This window comes from Archocentrus centrarchus, chromosome 7, assembly GCF_007364275.1.
Source record: "Archocentrus centrarchus isolate MPI-CPG fArcCen1 chromosome 7, fArcCen1, whole genome shotgun sequence".
Lineage (NCBI taxonomy): Eukaryota > Metazoa > Chordata > Actinopteri > Cichliformes > Cichlidae > Archocentrus > Archocentrus centrarchus.
The window spans coordinates 20,434,685-20,453,597 of record NC_044352.1 but is presented as its reverse complement, the minus strand read 5'-3'; the positions used below and the strand labels follow the sequence as shown (position 1 = coordinate 20,453,597).

The window sequence follows — 18,913 nt, the reverse complement described above, 5'->3', positions numbered from 1 at the left end:
ATTACAAGGGAGTGCCCCGGGTGAACGCAGCAGCAGGTATTCTCGCGAGAACTGAACTGCCCTACCACTCGTTAGTGCAAGATGGAGAAGCAAATGTAACACGCATTCGAGGTAGGCAGAAAGACTTATTCCAAAGTGTTGACACGGGGATTAGCAAAATGCTGGCAGACAATTCTCTTCCGTAAATTACTGATTCCTGCTCGTCATGGGATCCGAGACAACAAAATAGTGTATTTTTAATGGTAATATATGGATCTTTTGCAGTGTAAACCGCCATTTTTAATTTAGCCATGATCCCATGGATAGAGCATTGTGCGGACGCGGAGCCCTGAATGCTAGCTGGTTAGCTCGCGCGAAACCCTCAAACAGAGAAGCCGCACACATAAACACACACACTCATGTTCACTGTGTGTGGGTATGTACACCTCTGTGCGACTAATTCAGAGTCAGTTTTCTTCCTCAGCTGCAGCTCATTCTATTGGGGAAAATGAGGATAACTGTTGAGTTAGTGTGTGTAGCAGAGTTGACTTTTCGTGATGCGCTAATGTTAGCCGTTAAAGCCGAAGTAGCAAATGTTAGCCAAAACTGCTAGTAAACCTAGCTAACATCAAATGGCTAGCTGTTAACTTTGCCTACGTTAGCGCCACTACTGACTTAGCTTTAACTGCGTAGGAAGCTACTTAAATAGCACTTAGAAATAATGGGATTTTAGCTGAGTGAACGCGGTTCCAACTTACAGCTAAGTTAACTTGGGAGTAATAATAGCCTTTACTTCATTTTGTGTGGTAGTTGATGACTTCAACAGTTCATAATGTCACCAGCTATAAATGCTGCATGTTGTTTTTAGATCAAATGTCTGTTCATTAGTAGAATCAGCATAATTTCATCAAAAAACAAACACAACAAGGATGCATTCGGCTTACATTTGCAAGTCTTGAGTACAAGCGGTGGTGCCTCTTGGTGAAAACAGACCGACCTATTGAAATATAAAATTTTTTAAGTGAATTTTTGTTACCTGTCAGCCTCTCTTCACCTCATAGTCATCCTCTGTCACTGATAATTTTGAATGTATGACGGAGAAGTGGACTTCACGTAAAGGGTGCTACATGAATTTTTGTATTCTTTATTATTTAATAAAACTATTGCCAGGTTGATTAATTTATGTCTGTCCTTAGCTGGCTTGTTAAAGGTGATCAAGTATGAAACAACTTAAAAGTGGAGATATGACTAATTTTTCTGCAAATATTTAATGGACTCATATGCACTTTAAAATCTGGGCACTTGGGGTAATTATGTGCAACCATACAGAGGTTATGATTAATACTTTAATAATTTAATGATAGTATTTGTCTAAATGCATATTGTTTTAGACAGAGTGGTGCTTTCGTTGATGGGCTTTTTCATAAATAAAAGTCCGTTTGGTTGACCAAAACGAGGCATGCACATCAATAGCAAGTCTGAGCTGAGCAGTGTAGTTTAATGGAAGAAGATGGTGTATGCCTAAAAAAAAATGAACTCATACAGCAATGATGGACATTCTCCACTTATAACAAGATATCAAAGAAGTAATTTTGTCTAAAAATAACACATGACCAGAAGAATCCACAGATTCATTAGAAATGTCATTAATGTGCAAAACCACAGACATCATGTGTATAAAGGGACACAATTCAGGCCCTGAGGCTAGAAAGCCAGAGGTGGGTTTGAGGTGTAAATTGAAAACAATAATAATAGTAAGTAAATTCAACTCAATTTTATTTATATAGTGCCAAATCACAACAAACAGTTGCCTCAAGGCACTTTATATTGTAAGGTAAAGACCCTAAAATAATTACAGAGAAAACCCAACAGTCAAAGTGACCCCCTATGAGCAAGCACTTGGTGACAGTAGGAAAGAAAAACTCCCGTTTAACAGGAAGAAACCTCCAGCAGAACCAGGCTCGGGGGCAGTCATCTGCCGTGACCGGTGTGCAAAAGACATGCTGTGGAAGAGAGCCAGAGGTTAATACTAACTAATAATTAAATGCAGAGTGGGGTATAAACAGAGTAAAAGGTGAATGAAAAGAAACACTCAGTGCATCACAGGAACCCCCCAGCAACCTAGGCATATTTCAGCATAACTAAGGCATGGCTCAGGGTCACCTGATCCAGCCCTAACTATAAGCTTTATCATAAAGGAAAGCTTTAAGCCTAATCTTAAAAATAAAGAGAGTAGATGGAGTCTTACCAGGTACAGTCCTGTTTTAGATTTTAAATTAAACATCATAAATAAATGTTTAACCAAATGTAATTTTTACAAAGCACCAAATGTTTCAGTTTTTTATGGAATTCTGACTCTTCAGAAACACTGATTGGCAACATGGATTTTCCTGGGTCAAAATGGACCATATGGGGGTTGACTATGCGAGTAAGCATGATTTGGCCATAAATGGTTAGGCAAAGAGTCTGTATTATCTTAATTAACAGAAGCATTTCTTATTATTTCTAATAAAACATGTGTATTTTAAGCTTAAGTTAAGCCCCACTTAGAAAAAAACTTGTTGTAAATCAGGGTCCTGCTGATATTCCTGTGGTGGAAGGCAGTTAAAAAGTCATGGGGATAAACGCTATTTATTTATGTAGTTAGGTTTACAGTTACACTGCTGTCATTAGTGCTGACCCTTATCACCAGGTTTAACTATATTAAATGGGGATAGTGTTACAAGTGACCAAGCTGTTCCATTTTTCTTTTCTTCATTCAAAACTAATTTCATTGTTTTTCATGTTTTCAGATCGTATAAAGCAACTGCATAGTAAACCAATGATGAGAAAGGTGGAGCCACTGAACCGGAGCAGATTCTGGTGAGTATTGCTCCCCCCCTCTGCATTGACTGAACTCAGCGGGCTGTATGCATTACTACATAAAGATTGTACCTATCTGCAGGGATAAATCGATTTAAGCACTGAATATCAGTATTGGTCAATTTTTGCATCAGGTTGTTGGCAAATAAGATGATGTTCAGAGATGGCAGTGGTTCATCTGTTGGAGTGGGTTTGCACAGGCTAAATGCTGTGGTAGTTTGATGAAGTGCTGAAAGACATTAATACGGTTCAGTTTTTAAAAAATTATTTCTTTGTTTCCATGGAACAAAAAGCAGAGTAAATATCAAAATCAAAACACCCCCTATAGCTATTGGCCCAAGGTTTCGATACATTTCTAGGCATTTGCCATCAGTTTCCAGCAAGGTATTTTTGAATTTTCTTAATAATAAAAATAACATTTGATCCTCAGCAATGTGACCCTCTTTTCCTGTTCCTTGTGGTTTTTATCTATCTAACCAGATGGTCTTGTTGAGATTGACTGTTCCATTTTTCAGTCATTGTTCAGCACTGAAAACCTGGGCTCAGTGACAATATTTGTGCAGCTCATAGTACCCAAATGTAACTTTAGGGAAAACACACAGGTTGTGCATGACCTTTTTGAAAGTTTTTGTTTTATATCTGAAAACTAAACACTGTTGGCAGTTATACCTGTTTATTATAAAGACCTGTGAGTAAATAACATTTTAAATAATCACCAATATACAGCCAATGTTAATAAAATGTCAGTTGATATTGCAGTAAAAAAACACAAATCTATCCATAGATCCATCTTCCATTTATCCAATTCAGGCTCAGGATGGGGTGGGGGAAGCTATTTATGATAATGCAGAGATTTAGGGTTTCATTGCGTTCCTTCATTTTGTGTACATTTTGAATTCATGTACCAGCAAATAATGCATGAATAATTCAATTGAATTGGTTAAACAAATGTGTTACCAAAAGAAAACAATGCTTGCTCTTTTTTTTTAAATTCACACTGAGTTTTGGCATATGTAGAAAACCACATTTAAATCATCTAGAACCATATTGTAGCTCTGGGTAACTGAGCAAGGGGAGTAGGTTTTTGTCTGTTAGCACTTAAAGATTTGAATTAGGCACTTGCTTACTTCATGAGACAAATCTTGCACACATAATGCTAAAGTGGCTAATCTAAAAAACATTAAGATCAACTGAACTAAAACAGTTAGCGACCCCGACACTTATTTAGCAGAAAAGAAGTATAGTCTACAGCTTTTGTAAACATGCTTTTATAATATGTGATTTGTAAGTATTCATGGATCAAATACCTCCAACTGTGTTGATTAATTTTGTTTGTATTTTCCAAACTGTTCACAGTGGCTATAACATTGTTTTGATGCACATCTAAGTTCATAGGAATATGTCTGGGCTCAAGGCTGATATATTTTAATTAAAATAACTTGAAGGACTGTGTGGATTTGGTATGTTAGGATGTTATGGTGGTGCGTTCCACAGAGGGCCTTTGCCCCCATATAAATACGCACTGCATCGATACAGACAACAGTGTCTTCTCATTCCCAGTCGTAGCGTTATTCACTTTTTGCACACTACCCAGACTCATCATGACTGTGCCAAGAGCTAGTGCCTATGTGCTATGGAAACAGGCACGGACACAGTAATGCTCCGGACGGACGAACAAACTTCTTTATTGACTCGGTAGTCAATTTTCCCTTCTGCAAACTGAAAACAAAACTCGCAGTGTCACGTTAGACCAGTCCGACAATGATTCAGCGACTTGTTTCTGCTCGCTGCTCAACTAACGGTAGCTAGCTCGCTAGCTAGCGCGTGCAACGACTGTAGCTGCAGAACCAGGAACTCCGAGCCGTTTTTTTAAAAAAAAAAAAAAGAAAGAAAGAAAGAAGCCACGTTAGTGTTTCCAGGTGTTTTGCACACATTCATCTGCTTGTCGGTGGTCACCGAGTGGTTTTTACAGATTCATCTTAACTGGAGTGGGGCCGGCGCAGAACTAGGGAGTGCGGGCTTCTTTTTTTGCGGCCTGCGCAGCCCCGACCTAAATTACTCAAGAGTCAGGTCAGGACAGGATGGTGAATCTGTGAGGTCTGGTTTGACAGCTGTGTCAAAAATGGTCTTAACGGTTTGATTTTTGTTTAGTTAAATTGTGAATGTTCATCGCTGATGGCACGCATGACCTGATTGTGACTTGGCTGACTTTTTAAAAAACGTTTAAGTTAGAATTTCAGAGAAAGATCGTTTGCTAACGGTACCGGTAGCTCGGTGTTAGCTGGTCAGGGGTTAACATCTCCGCAGCAAACGTTGCCGATCGATTCCGTCGCTACGTTGAGCTTTTCAGCGGTTTTTGTTTTCTTGGATGTGTTGCTAGCTAATCACGAGCATAACATTCCATGTTTATGACTAATAACTGCGGTGTGGCTTTTGAGTAATCACTTGTTAACGTTAAGTAAATAACGTTAAGCTATTAGCAAAGGTGACGTTAGCGTGTTAGCTAGGTAGCTATAACTTTAACCTGTAAGCTTCAAGTCGTTTGAGTTGATAGGAAAAGCGCACAGGGAGGCGTACTGTTTGGCTTAAATCTCCCCTGAATTTCAAGTTGGTGAAACGTTAGGCTACTGTTTTAGGACAATAAATGGTACCCAATATAATTTGATTAACTTTGTGTCGTACATTGCTCGCTAGCCACCAGCTAATGCTCTGCACGGTTTGCTTTGTGATCAGACTTTTAGAGAGCCTGACGTTTAATATTATCACCTTTTTAACCAGTGCTGGTGATCAGTCTTTACTGTAACAGATTTTCAAGAAATATGGCCATATCATCTACCTTTGCTAATTGATTGAGTGCTCTGCTAAATGTTAAGATTTGTAGTCGACTGTGTGTATTTTATGTGCAGTTCAAGTACATGATGTGCGAATTTCCATAGATATATAGTCAGGAGGTCCTTTTGTGTATCCTATTATGAACTGGATTGTATCCAGATCATTCACATATTTAACTGGAGCATTTTTTTTTTTATTATAACCTGTATCTTATAGCTCATTGTGCTCTTTGGGAAAACAAAAATGTCTTTTGTATTGTGGTATGTGGGACACTGTTGCAGATTTGATTTAAGGTTTGATTTTGCAGATAGAGCGACTGGAACATGCCATTAAGTGGGCATTGCCAAATAATTTTCTGTAAGTACATATAACTAAGTCTTTTTTTTTATTAGTTATTAATGTTAATATTTTTACATCTGAATGATTATTTGGTTCAGAGTATTTTAGATGTATAACTGCAATGCAAGAAATTCTGTATCATAGCACAGTGAAATTCATCCTTGAGTTTTGTTTTATGGTTTGCATTAACATTTCTCAACAGGAGCAGCAAATAGAGATTATCAACAATGAAGGTTGACAGAAGCAAGTTGAAGAAAACTCCTACTGAAGCTGTGAGTACATTTGATGCTGCCTCTCTTTTGTAGCACCTAACATCACTGGAGCTTAAATTGCATATAGTTGAGATACTTAGGCTGACTTTTCTCTAATCAGATATGATAAAAGCTCATAATGGGAGCAGCCCCTACATGATTTTATTTAACAGAAGAACTTGTTAGAAGATGTGGCTTACTTTTTTCTTACTGTAAGGAATTCAGGGTTTTTCCTGTCTTAAAATGGGCCCTTGGGGGAGGGTGACTATGAATTTATGCATGATATATATGAGTCTGTGGTAACTTAATTGATAGAAATCTGTGAATTTTCTTTTTATCTAACATTTTGATAAGCAAAAATGGCTGTTATCCTTGTTTAATGAAACTGTGATTAACGCATCTGGTTAAAGAAATAACTTTATTATGATGCTGATGATTACTCTGTGGGACTCTGTGGATAAAACTACTTTGGGCACCAAACATTTACCTGAGAAGCACCTTAAACTGACTGTTGTCAACTGAATTCAGTTAAATTGAGCTGAATTACTTTGATGTTGGAGGTTCAAGAATGGAGTTTGGAGGTTTTAAACTATTAGTTTTTTAAAATTTTCCATGCAGAATTAGGAGACCAAAAGCAGACATAAAATATGTAACAGCAATACTGTTGTTTACCTTGATTATAATGGGTGCACAGCTGATTGCAGTGATAAGCATTTAAGCAGCGACAGGACACGTCTCGTTGTAGGATTGTGATATTCAGAACCCCAAATTTTGGTTGTTAAACCAAGTAATGCACCACATTCTTTAACTGTTGGTTCAAATTTGTTGAAGTGAGGGGTGCTGCAGTCTGCCTAGTAGACTGCAGCACCCCTCACTTTGTGATGGGATGTTGTAAACAAGCAAAGTGGAAAGTAAGACAAGTGACAGCACTGCTAAAAGCAGGACACTCCAGCAATACTTTGATCTTGAAAATGAACCCTTATATCTAAACTGCTTTAGAATAAAGTGGCATTTAATCACATTTTGCACAAGGCTGTTGGTGCTAGCATTGTTAACATTAGCCTCACTTGGTATGTGTGTGTGTGTGCACATGCTCTTGTGCAGTGTTATTGGCAGCACATTTCAGTTGCTGTTTTGTTAAAGAATGTGATTACCATCTTTAAATGGCTCATTAAAACTTGCAGTATTTGTAGATACAATTTTTAACCTTGTTCATTAGATTGTACAGAGTTTTGACTTTAACTTGCTCATAGACTAGTTGATTGGTCTGGTTTTTTTTCTTTTCTCTTCTATTTAAACGATTGGTAATTTAGTCACAAGGAACATGAGTGAAAATGTTGTGGGTCATTGTATTTGGTCAATATTGTGAGTTAAGAGGAAATGGAGATTTTACTGTCTATTGCAGTATTTGTGCAGGGTGCTGTATTGTTTTGATAAGAGGCATAAGGGTACATGAACTCTGCTTGACCAAAACTTTTGTGATCCTTTTGCACCAACAGCCTGCTGACTGCAGGATACTTATAGAGAAGCTCAAGGCATGCAATGATGAGCAACTACTGGTTGAACTGCAGCACATCAAGACCTGGAATATTGGCAAGGTAAGACCCAAAGAATAGACTGGCTGAAGGAAATGAGCGTCCTTCAGTGTTTTCTGACACACAGACTCTTAGAACAGCGTTCTCTGTCAGCCTAGAATTGTGTGTAATATTATGGATACAAGAGCAAGAACTGTATTTCAAAAATTTGTCAGTTTGTCTAAAATAACACATGTGCATGTAATAATTTCTAGAGCACACTCCTAGAAATATCTCCCCAAAATGAAATGATAGAAAACAGTAGAAAAATGGCTTGATTTTTCTCCTCCTTTTAGGCAGCCTCTAGTAAAGACACAACATTTTCTTAGCCAGCAAGACAGTGTTAATACAGATTAACAAAATGAAAATGAAATGGTGATTTAATCTTTACTCAGTACTACACATTAACCAGTAGAGTTTCTCAAGCTTCTTGGCTGCAGGTCTTCTTTTAAGATTGCACGTTTTTCTGACAAATCAGTATAAATACTCGTTAGTGGCACCAACTGCACTGATCAATGAGCTATGTTGACATATAAAATTACTCTCACAGTAGGTGTTTAATCCTGAGTTTTGGAAAAAAAAAAATCTGTGCATAAATGATGTGAGTAATGACATAATTTAGATGTTTTCTTGGACTGCCCAGCTTGATTGTTCCATTAATAACTTTCGTTGTCATATTTTTACAAACATTTTGAATTGGCACGTAATGGGTGTCCTTTACCAGGAAGAGTAAAATTGGCAGCTGCCAACGTGTTTACAGTAAGCACCAACAGTGGAGAAGCAAATGTTTTTGCTGGTCTGAATAGCATTCTTTACATTGTTACTGTGTTCAAGCTGTAAACCTGAACAATAAATTGACTTTGATATCTTTTTAACGTTTATGAGCTATAAGCATATATAAAAATAATTATCTACAATGTCATGGCAGAGTCATTGGTATTTCCCATGCGTGGGTCAGACTTGCTATCATTACAGAGTCCTAATACTCAGGAAGAAGTACCACTAATTTGGGGTTAGAATACAAAACCTAAATGGCATTGAATTAAATGTAGGATGCATAACAGTTGGTTGACAGTTGTTTACACCCCCACCCCACACCCTCCCCACCCCCTTTTTCAACAGTGTGAACTTTACCATTGGGTGGATCTGTTGGACCGCTTTGATGGCATTCTGTGTGATGCAGGCCAGACAGTAGAGAATATGTCATGGCTGCTGGTGTGTGACTGTCCAAAGAATGGACAGCTCAAAGCCTTGCTTTTGGCAGTGCTCAACTTCACAGCTTTGCTCATTGAGTATAGCTTCTCTAGGCACCTCTACAGCTCCATAGAGGTATGCTTCAACCTACTCCACTCTCGATTACAACTGATTATTTATTTTGAGTTGTTTGTCGGAGGAAAAAAGAAGTTCACAGACTTAAATATTTTTGTTTTATCTACCACCCACCCCCTTTACAGCACTTGACCACCTTGTTAGCGTCATGTGACATGCAAGTGGTCCTGTCTGTGCTGAACCTACTCTATGTGTTCAGTAAGCGGTCCAACTACATCACAAGACTTGGATCTGACAAAAGGACGCCTCTCCTGGCCCGTCTGCAGCACTTGGCTGAGGTCTAGTGAAGTTTTCTTATCACAATGATTCCAGCTGTCCCTCAAACAGAGTCAGATTGTTTAGCCTCTTTGTTCCTTTCTGCAGAGTTGGGGAGGAAAGGAGAATGGCTTTGGTCTGGCTGAATGTTGCAGAGATTTGGCTATGACGGTAAGAATTTTTTTAGAATGATGTTTAGTAACCACCTTCTAATTCACCACTACTTACAAACTTTCTTTATTATACTTTCATTGCAGAAGTATCCTCCCAGTGCCACCACACTTCACTTTGAATTTTACGCTGAACCAGGCCCTGAGGTCAAAGTAGAGAGAAAGGTATAGGCTAAAACATTTACTAAAGTAGTCATAATAATAATGGAATATTTGGAATATTCTAATGTCTTGATTTCTTCCTCATCTTTTCTGAATTCCTTATTCCTACAGCAGACAAGTAGTAACACACTACATTATATTCACATTGAGCAGCTTGACAAGGTACAGTCAAATTCAAATTGGGTCATTAACAACAAAACAATTAACAGTATCTTGGCTTCTTGACAACATACACAGGGTTTATTTTGGTTTTTGTTACGTAGATTTCAGAGAGCCCATCCGAAATCATGGAGTCACTGACAATGATGTACAACATCCCAAAAGACAAACAGACCCTACTCTTCACTCACATTCGACTGGCCCATGGTTTCTCAAATCACAAGAAGAGGCTGCAGGCTGTACAGGCCCGACTACATGCTATCTCTATACTGGGTGAGCAGAACCCCCTTTCTTGTAAGAAAGTGACATGGTTTTGGTCCTAGTTTGAAGTTCTGACCTTTTTATTTATTTTTTTTTCTTCTTCTCTGTTTTCTTCCTCTTGCAGTGTATTCAAATGCGCTCCAAGAGTCCGCCAACAGTATTCTGTATAATGGCTTGATAGAGGAGCTGGTTGATGTCTTGCAGATTACAGACAAACAGCTTGTGGTAAGAAAGTAATTTATTTTTTGTGCTTGATCACTGTCATTTCACTAAATGCAATTGCATCATATTAGTAAAATGGCTTTTGATGTGTTTTGTGGCTCTGTCAGAAGGTGATTTTTCTTTTTTCTTGTCTGTTCTCTGAAATACTGTATTGGATTTTGTTCTGCAGGACATCAAGGCAGCCTCTTTGCGCACTTTAACTTCAATTGTCCATCTGGAGAGGACGCCCAAGCTTTCCAACATTATCGACTGCACCGGCACTGCCTCGTACCATGGCTTCTTGCCTGTGTTGGTTCGCAACTGCATACAAGCAATGATTGGTGAGAATATATCAGAAATTGTTGTCTAATTGTTTAGTGAGTGATGCGCAAGAAATGCAATAAACAAGATGTAAGCTTTTGTTAACTTTCCCCTATTTGTTTCCTAGATCCTCTGATGGAACCTTACCCACACCAGTTCGCCACAGCACTCTTCTCATTTCTCTACCATTTGGCTAGCTATGATGCTGGAGGGGAGGCCCTTGTGTCCTGTGGAATGATGGAAGCCCTCCTTAAGGTACATCCACATCCTACAATACGTCATCACCATTCGTAGTGTTATCTTTAAGAAATAATTTGTTGTCTTGTACTTCGTAGGTTATCAAGTTCTTGGGTGACGAGCAGGATCAGATCACCTTTGTGACAAGAGCAGTACGGGTTGTGGACCTCATCACCAACCTTGACATGGCTGCCTTTCAGTCCCACAGCGGCCTTTCCATTTTCATCTGCAGGCTAGAGGTTTGTTATGCATATTCCTGACATAGCCACTTTTAGGTACATTGACTCAGTCCTCTGCATTTGCTTATTCCTCTCTATCAATGTCTTAATATAGCATGAGGTGGACCTGTCGAGGAAAGAGTGCCCTTTTGTCATCAAGCCAAAGATCCAGAGGCCTAGTGCAGCAGTTGAGTCTGAGGACATGGACACAGACATGGAGAGTAAGTTAAAACATGGACTGTCTGCACATGTACACCTGCTTATTCATGCAGATATAAGCCAATCACATGCAGTCAGGACAGTGCAGAAAATCAAGCAGATACAGATTAGTAGCTTCAGTTAATGTTTAACATCAGAATGGAGGTTACTGTGATCTCTGACTTTGCTGTTGTGTGAATGTTGGGGCCAGGAAGTAGACGGGTATTTAGATAGCACCATTCTAATCTTACTGACCACTCAAAAGGTTTGACACTAGATACACATTGATAGAGAGCTTTATTCCACAAACTTGTAGCATTTTATGTCTCACATCTACAGCCAATTTAAAATCGATTTTTACTTTGCGCATGGCGCAGGGACAGCATGCAACCTATCTGGATAATGGTTCCAGGAAGGTGTTATCCTAGAATCTTTGTTTATGCTATAGAAGGTGCTAGATTTTATTTATTTGAAAAACATAGCATGGCTGGAATCTAGATTGCTTAGACATGCAAATAGTATGGTCAGAATTTGGTGTGAATCCAGGGATGGTGTCAATCTTTCAGGTTGCTGCAGGTTGTGTAAGAGTAAGGGCAATGTTTGGCTTGCAGATTTGGGGCCCCTTTAAACCAGTTATCATTTAAATGACACAGCTTACTCGACAATTTTTGTTGATGAGCACACAAGTGATTTTTCAGCACTTCACCAGCTTCTGGAGTCATTCAGATCTACGTTGAGTAAAACACCTCTAGGTTGAGTGTTGTTGGATGTATGTGGAGTTGATAGATCTTTAAAACCTATTGGGGTTACTCCTACACAGAGAAAATGTTGGTGTTTTGGCATTTTAGTCAGCATCAAAGGAAAACTCATGAGCACCAAAATAATCAAGCGCTCTGAGTTTGTATTTAATCAAACACAGCAATTGAACAAGCAGCACATAAACTTAAGTGTTGCTTCTTTGATTTCCAGCAATCAGCTTTTCTTTTCCCTCACTCTCAGCCACTGTAGTTTACACAGGCGCTGGATCAACTAACTAAGCTGCAGTGTTTTGGTTTTGACTTTCTCTGACTGTTGTGCTGTTTATGTTCTGAACACTTCAGAGGTGATACCCTGTTACAGCCCAGACTGGTGGTTTTAGTGGTAGTAGATTGCAGGTTTGTGACACGCCTTCGTGGGTTGCAACATGCCTTAATAGCACACCTTTTGTGTTGTTTAAACCACCATGTTCAGTGCCGGTTCAAATTGGGGAGTCCTGGGTGCTGAGGGGTCGAGGACCCAGTAGGTTAACATCCCCAGAACAGGGAAACCAGTGTGTTTTTAGTGTAACAGCTGCAGCTAAAGTTAAGTCTTCTGCTTTGCTTCTCTCTTTCTCTCCTGCTTTGATCATATTTTAATGAAGCTGAATTCACACTAAAGCTGTTCTTTATATGTGTTCCTGTTTTTGTTGTCAGATACGGGCATAAGTGACACAAATGGTGCTTATTAAGATTAATGTAAACCAGCCTTTACTTTTAAGCCATTTTCTAACCTGCTTCTCTTCACTGTTAAAATCCCAGTCTGAAAACGAAGTTGTCTGACAGAATCCCTGTTTACATTAGATAAGTCTTGGCTGTAAAATGACCACTGAGAATTTGTGAAGTTGCATAAGACTCAAGCTTCTTGTTGGTGGCTATACTGATGGTGCGTAGTCATATGTAACAAGGAAATGCATAGGTTTCTGTACAGTAACGGGGCACAGACTCATTGCAGGGCAATAGCATTTAGTCGTGTGTTTAGTCAACAGTGAAGGCCCATTCTCAGCCAAACCCCTGCTTATGTGATGCAGTTATGTTAAAATGGATACTGCATTCAGAGAGTGGTTTGAATATGTTACAGAATCTATACAACAAAAATATTGAGGCTATATTATGAATAAAGGGCACCATACCTAAGTACCTGTGTGGTTTTCCTAATGAAGTGCTTGGAAGATGCTGGGCAAGCCCAGAATTTTTAAGTTGTAGTCTGTTAGCATGGCCAGCGTATAGTTACTCACCTGGCTGTTGTTTATTTGCCAATATTGTGAATTCTCAGTGTCAGAAGTTGCCATGGAAAGCAGCCCCCGACCATCAACATCTTCTGGCTCCAGAGTTGAGGCAGACCACCGAGCACAGAGCAGCACTGCTAACACGCCTCGTGCAGGTATACCCATCGGACACAAACAAGAGTACACGATAAGTTTGCCACTACTGTATTCTTTAATCGCATCACTGAGACCCTTGTCTCTTTAGGTATGCAGTGTATCCCCCAGAGGGCAGCTCTGTTAAAGTCAATGCTAAATTTCTTGAAGAAAGCCATCCAGGACCCTGCCTTTTCTGATGGCATCCGCCATGGTGAGTCATTGGAGTCCTTTTGCTTGTAGTACAGATGAACTTGTGACCAAAGATCTTGTACTAATCTTGTTTATATATGTTGCTGTACATCTCATTTTGCAAATGTTGTCTCTTTATGTGTATTGTGCACTGACCCCCCCCCCCCCCCCCCCCCCCCCCCCCCCCAAAAAAAAAGTAATGGATGGGTCCTTGCCTACCTCACTCAAGCACATCATCAGTAATGCAGAATATTATGGCCCCTCACTGTTCCTCTTAGGTGAGTACACAGTTACACTTCAGGAAAGCTTTTCAGTTTACTGAGTCTGACTTTAGAAAAACATTTTTTCCTCATATTAAACTGTCTGCTTCATCAGTGTTTGTTTTTTCAGTGTTTTGGATTATAATTGCCGTTCTCCTGCTCTCCCCCCAAAAATCTTTTTTTCGTGTGTGTGTGTGTGTGTGTGTCTTTTGGGGTTTTAGCGACAGAGGTGGTGACGGTGTTTGTGTTCCAGGAGCCATCCCTGCTCTCCTCCCTGCAGGATAATGGTCTCACTGATGTCATGCTGCATGCCCTTCTCATCAAAGATGTGAGTTTCCAGTGCTGTGCTGTTTCTTTTCTTTTGTTTTCTTATTGTCTTTGACACTTTGTGACAGTTCAGTATTTGTCTAATTTGCTCTTATTGTCTGAGCCCATGTGCTGGTTTTGATGTCCGAAACTGTTTTCTAATTGTGTCTTTGCACAGTCAGTAGATTATCTTAGAACTGAATTCTTCATTCTGTTTAGATATGGATGGACTTTAAGTGCTTGCCCTTTGTCCAGAAGTCAGGAATCAGACCTTTACATCTATTCTTTTAATTAAACACAATATTTATATTATAGCGCCCATCCAGTCAATTGTATAAACAGGTTGGCATTACTGTAGTGAAAAGCATACCAGTGCCTGCAAGCACTGTGTTTTAAAGGTGGGGGGAAAAACAAAACGGAGCACAGATTAATATTGGGCCATCTTATTCCCCCCCCCCCCCTTCTCCAGGTTCCTGCTACCCGCGAAGTATTGGGTTCTCTCCCCAATGTGTTTAGTGCCCTCTGCCTGAATGCAAGAGGCCTGCACTCATTTGTTCAGTGCCAGCCCTTTGAGCGCCTCTTCAAAGTGCTTTTGTCTCCCGACTACCTGCCTGCAATGCGACGACGGCGTAGCTCTGACCCTTTAGGTGAGTTCCCCATCTTTTTGTCTTATCATGATCTTCCCCTGTGAAACACGTTTCATTGGATGGCATATTCTTTGTTTTGATTCAGGTGACACTGCATCCAACTTGGGCAGTGCTGTGGATGAGCTCATGAGGCACCAGCCCACTTTAAAAACAGATGCTACTACTGCCATTATTAAGGTAGTCCAAATTTTATTTACAAATATTTCAAGTGTCAAAACATAACATGGCAAGATATCTAAAGCAAAATTGCTGTTACAGTTGCTTGAGGAGATCTGCAACCTAGGTCGAGCTCCTGAGTACATCTGCCAGAAACCATCTATCCAGAAAGCAGATGGCACTGTGGCAGTTCCACCAGCACGCTCCAGCCATGCTGCTGAAGAAGCTTCAAGTGAGGATGAAGAGGAAGAGGAGGCTCTTCATACATTCAGCCAGCAGCAGGGGGAACCAGAGAGCAGCAGACAGTCAGTGCCACTTGAACTGTATGACTCTGAGTTCATAACACAATAGAACAGAAAAACAGCTCTTTACAGACTTTCATTACGTTTCCAGGTTAATTGACTCAATTTCAAATATACAGTTTGTGATAGAAGTTTTGATAATGTGTGCAATCTTGCAGGGTGGTTGGCACTGAGGAACGGATTCCCATTCCTCTAATGGATTATATTCTTAATGTGGTAAGTCTTTCTTTCAGTGCTTGTATTTTCTTGTTTATGTTGTAAAATATTATAGCTATAATTTGGAAATGGTCTAAGCTATTAAAACAGTGTTTACTTAGTTTAGTCCATAATTTGGCGTGCACATGTTTTCCAGATGAAGTTTGTGGAATCCATTCTAAGCAACAACACCACAGATGACCACTGTCAAGAGTTTGTGAACCAGAAGGGGCTTCTGCCTCTGGTCTCTATTCTGGGCCTGCCCAACTTGCCCATAGACTTCCCCACTTCAGCTGCTTGCCAAGCAGTTGCTGGTGTTTGCAAGTCCATACTGGTGAGCACAAACAAAAGATCACTATTGTTGTTTTCTTTACTTTTTAGAAATTGGCACACAATCGTTAATGTTGGACTTCGTACAGTCATTTTAATCTGCAGTTCATGGGCAGTTTGAAAATGTCTTAATTTCCCCTAAATTCTTCCCTTTAGACTCTCTCACATGAGCCTAAAGTACTCCAGGAGGGCCTGTGCCAACTGGACAGTATTTTGACATCTCTGGAGCCACTTCATCGACCCATTGAGGTGCCTGGTGGGTCTGTGCTTCTCAGAGAACTGGCTAATGCAGGCCATGTCACAGATGCCACATTGTCAGCCCGTGCAACGCCCCTTCTACATGCCCTAACAGCAGCGCATGCCTACATCCTCATGTTTGTCCATACTTGCAGAGTCGGACAGGTAAATGCAGATTTTGATTTTTTTTTTTTTTTTTTTTTTTTTGAGAAACGTGATTTCCGAAAACAATTGGAAGTAAGCCCCCATGCGGCCAAGTATTTTCTGTTGTACACTTGTACTTAAATGCTCTCTGGAGCTCCCTAGACAAGAGTATGTATATATTTATTCCCAGTTGATTTCTCATAAAATACTTTTAAAACTGCTATGCAAATGTCTTATGAGGAAGGAAATGTATTGAAATGCAAATCTTAGACCTCAAACAAACATTTTACTTTTGTTACTACCAAATGGAAACTCAGTCCACATACCATCTTAACTTTAGAGCAGTTCTTAAGTGTTGGTATGCTTTCATTTTAAGTGTTTAAAAATGTAATTGCAGCCAATATACAGTATATTGTTATTGTAAAGAATTTGATTCAATGATCAAATCTATTTCCGACATCCTTTTTCTTTTTTTAAATGCATAGTCAGTTGTGCTAAGACAGGCGTGTCCAAACTGCAGCCCGTGGGCCAAACAAGGCCCGCACGTAACATCAGTTATATAAAGATAGTTGATGTGGCCAAAAAGGACCAGGTTGATTATAATATAAATACAGTAACACAGTCATAAAGATACTTGCAAAACAGGCCATTTATTTATTCTATTTATAAGGCCTTCATAATTCCTGTTGACTACAGTCTACTTACCAATATAAGCAGAGACATTATACATCAAAAACACATAACAAGCTCACTTTTTGGCACAACACTGGCAGCTGAATAAGAACAAGTTTCCAGAGATCCAAACATTTGCAAACAAAATGTTCAGCTTGTTTGGCTCCACATATTTGTGTGCGCAGATTTTCTCTGTTCTGAACTTAAACAAGAACTGCTTGAGATCAAGACTAAGTGACTCCCACCTACATGACATTTTATGCATGTCTACCACTGCTTTGGAGCCAGACCTGCCCTGTGTACTTCACTTTAGTGTCAGTAGTTTACCTGTTGCTCTGTTATCAGAATTACACAGTAGTATTTTACAGTTTCTCTGTTATAAATTTCAGTTGGAAATTCAGAGAGTTTTTGTGCTCTACATTTGGTTACTTCATGTTTGTTTGCTGCATGGAAATGAAAGTATTAAATAACTGTATTTATATGCATCTTTCATTCTTTAAAATAATGTCATCAGGGGCTGTTGGCCCTCAGGCACCTTGACATTGTCAAATCTGGCCATCCTTTAAAAAATGTTTGGACACCTCTGTGTTACGAGATCCTTTTAATGATGATTACCAGTGCAAAGGGGTTTAAGTAGTGGAGGTTTTCTTTAATTTGTGTGTTCTTTTTTTTTAATTGAAATTGATTCAGCAGTTCTGAATGTTTGTGTTGTCTTCTTGTTAGAGTGAAATCAGAGCTATTTCAGTAAACCAGTGGGGCTCCCAGCTCGGCTTGAGTGTTCTCAGCAAGCTCAGTCAGCTATACTGCTCTCTGGTGTGGGAGAGCACCGTCCTGCTATCCCTTTGCACCCCTAACAGGTGAATGTCTTATCCTTGACTCCTTTATTTTAGCTTTCCAGTTATCCCTCTTAACTTCTTATTGCCTGTGTCAAGCAGTTTGCCTCCAGGATGTGAGTTTGGGCAGGCTGACATGCAAAAACTTGTGCCCAAAGAGGAGAAGCCATCTGGCAGCACTGCAACATCTTTGGTGTCTGGGTCCAGGAGACCTGGTAATGTAACCATTTAACTTTGTTCATTAAAAACCAACGTGTCCTTGCAGCACCCTCCAACAAATACATTCTTGACCACCTTCATCTAACAGAGTCAGAGGCCGTGTCTGTGGACTCATCTGCTGGTGGTCTGCTGGAAGGCATGGGCCTAGATGGGGATACCTTGGCTCCCATGGAGACAGATGAACCCTCTGCAACAGACCCAAAGGCCAAGTCCAAACTTACTCCAGCTATGGCCACTCGCATCAAACAAATTAAGCCCCTACTCTCCGGTAAGATAATTTCCAAGACACACATGTGATGTTTCTGTATCTGTTAATAATTTTCTATATTTGTTAATGTTTTAAGAGATACTTTTTTTTGAAAGCCAAAGGTTGTCTTAACAACCCTGTTGTCTCTTTGCAGCTTCATCTCGGTTAGGCAGGGCTTTGGCTGAGCTCTTTGGCTTGCTAGTAAAGCTGTGTGTGGGCTCCCCAGTGCGCCAACGTCGCTCCCACCATGCCACAAGCACTGGCACTACCCCAACACCTGCTGCCAGGGCCACTGCTTCTGCCCTCACCAAGCTGCTCACCAAGGGTCTAAGTTGGCAGCCCCCACCCTACACACCCACCCCTCGCTTTAGGTAAGAGGAATTTACCACTGTCACCACCTTTGCTGTTATGTGCCTATTACAAGAAGTGATATTGAATTTTATTTTTTTTTCCTGGCAGGCTGACTTTTTTCATCTGCTCAGTGGGCTTCACATCTCCTATGCTGTTTGATGAAAGGAAGTACCCCTACCACCTCATGCTGCAAAAGTTCTTTTGCTCGGGAGGGCACGATGCCTTATTTGAGTGAGTCATACTGTATGGTGTAACATAGTGAGATCAAGAAGTTTTATCTTGCTAGTATCTAGGGCTGAGAAATATAGCCAAAAATATA

General features: G+C 39.9%; 1 protein-coding gene across 11 annotated transcripts in view; it reads left to right on the top strand.

The window, feature by feature from the left end:
* The first annotated feature begins 58 nt into the window (after positions 1 to 58).
* huwe1 (HECT, UBA and WWE domain containing E3 ubiquitin protein ligase 1) overlaps positions 59 to 18,913 on the top strand; it is a 50,087-nt gene continuing 31,232 nt past the window's right edge. For 4 of the 11 annotated variants that reach the window (XM_030734332.1, XM_030734331.1, XM_030734330.1 and 1 more), the window contains exons 1-31: positions 59 to 111; positions 2,772 to 2,841; positions 5,981 to 6,030; positions 6,215 to 6,284; positions 7,763 to 7,861; positions 8,960 to 9,166; positions 9,292 to 9,444; positions 9,530 to 9,592; positions 9,679 to 9,756; positions 9,865 to 9,915; positions 10,017 to 10,185; positions 10,298 to 10,398; positions 10,565 to 10,715; positions 10,823 to 10,950; positions 11,031 to 11,171; positions 11,266 to 11,371; positions 13,419 to 13,526; positions 13,616 to 13,717; positions 13,893 to 13,973; positions 14,177 to 14,283; positions 14,731 to 14,908; positions 14,994 to 15,085; positions 15,167 to 15,387; positions 15,525 to 15,582; positions 15,719 to 15,895; positions 16,048 to 16,293; positions 17,668 to 17,801; positions 17,880 to 17,992; positions 18,085 to 18,264; positions 18,398 to 18,614; positions 18,703 to 18,825. In XM_030734332.1, coding sequence (XP_030590192.1) covers positions 6,240 to 6,284; positions 7,763 to 7,861; positions 8,960 to 9,166; positions 9,292 to 9,444; positions 9,530 to 9,592; positions 9,679 to 9,756; positions 9,865 to 9,915; positions 10,017 to 10,185; positions 10,298 to 10,398; positions 10,565 to 10,715; positions 10,823 to 10,950; positions 11,031 to 11,171; positions 11,266 to 11,371; positions 13,419 to 13,526; positions 13,616 to 13,717; positions 13,893 to 13,973; positions 14,177 to 14,283; positions 14,731 to 14,908; positions 14,994 to 15,085; positions 15,167 to 15,387; positions 15,525 to 15,582; positions 15,719 to 15,895; positions 16,048 to 16,293; positions 17,668 to 17,801; positions 17,880 to 17,992; positions 18,085 to 18,264; positions 18,398 to 18,614; positions 18,703 to 18,825 — 3,629 coding nt within the window. In that variant the 5' untranslated portion in view covers positions 59 to 111; positions 2,772 to 2,841; positions 5,981 to 6,030; positions 6,215 to 6,239. Of the gene's footprint in view, positions 112 to 2,771; positions 2,842 to 4,432; positions 4,537 to 4,722; positions 4,939 to 5,980; positions 6,031 to 6,214; positions 6,285 to 7,762; positions 7,862 to 8,959; positions 9,167 to 9,291; positions 9,445 to 9,529; positions 9,593 to 9,678; positions 9,757 to 9,864; positions 9,916 to 10,016; positions 10,186 to 10,297; positions 10,399 to 10,564; positions 10,716 to 10,822; positions 10,951 to 11,030; positions 11,172 to 11,265; positions 11,372 to 13,418; positions 13,527 to 13,615; positions 13,718 to 13,892; positions 13,974 to 14,176; positions 14,284 to 14,730; positions 14,909 to 14,993; positions 15,086 to 15,166; positions 15,388 to 15,524; positions 15,583 to 15,718; positions 15,896 to 16,047; positions 16,294 to 17,667; positions 17,802 to 17,879; positions 17,993 to 18,084; positions 18,265 to 18,397; positions 18,615 to 18,702; positions 18,826 to 18,913 lie in introns of those variants that run through there. The other 7 variants (XM_030734334.1, XM_030734333.1, XM_030734328.1 and 4 more) reach the window with 6 other exon arrangements.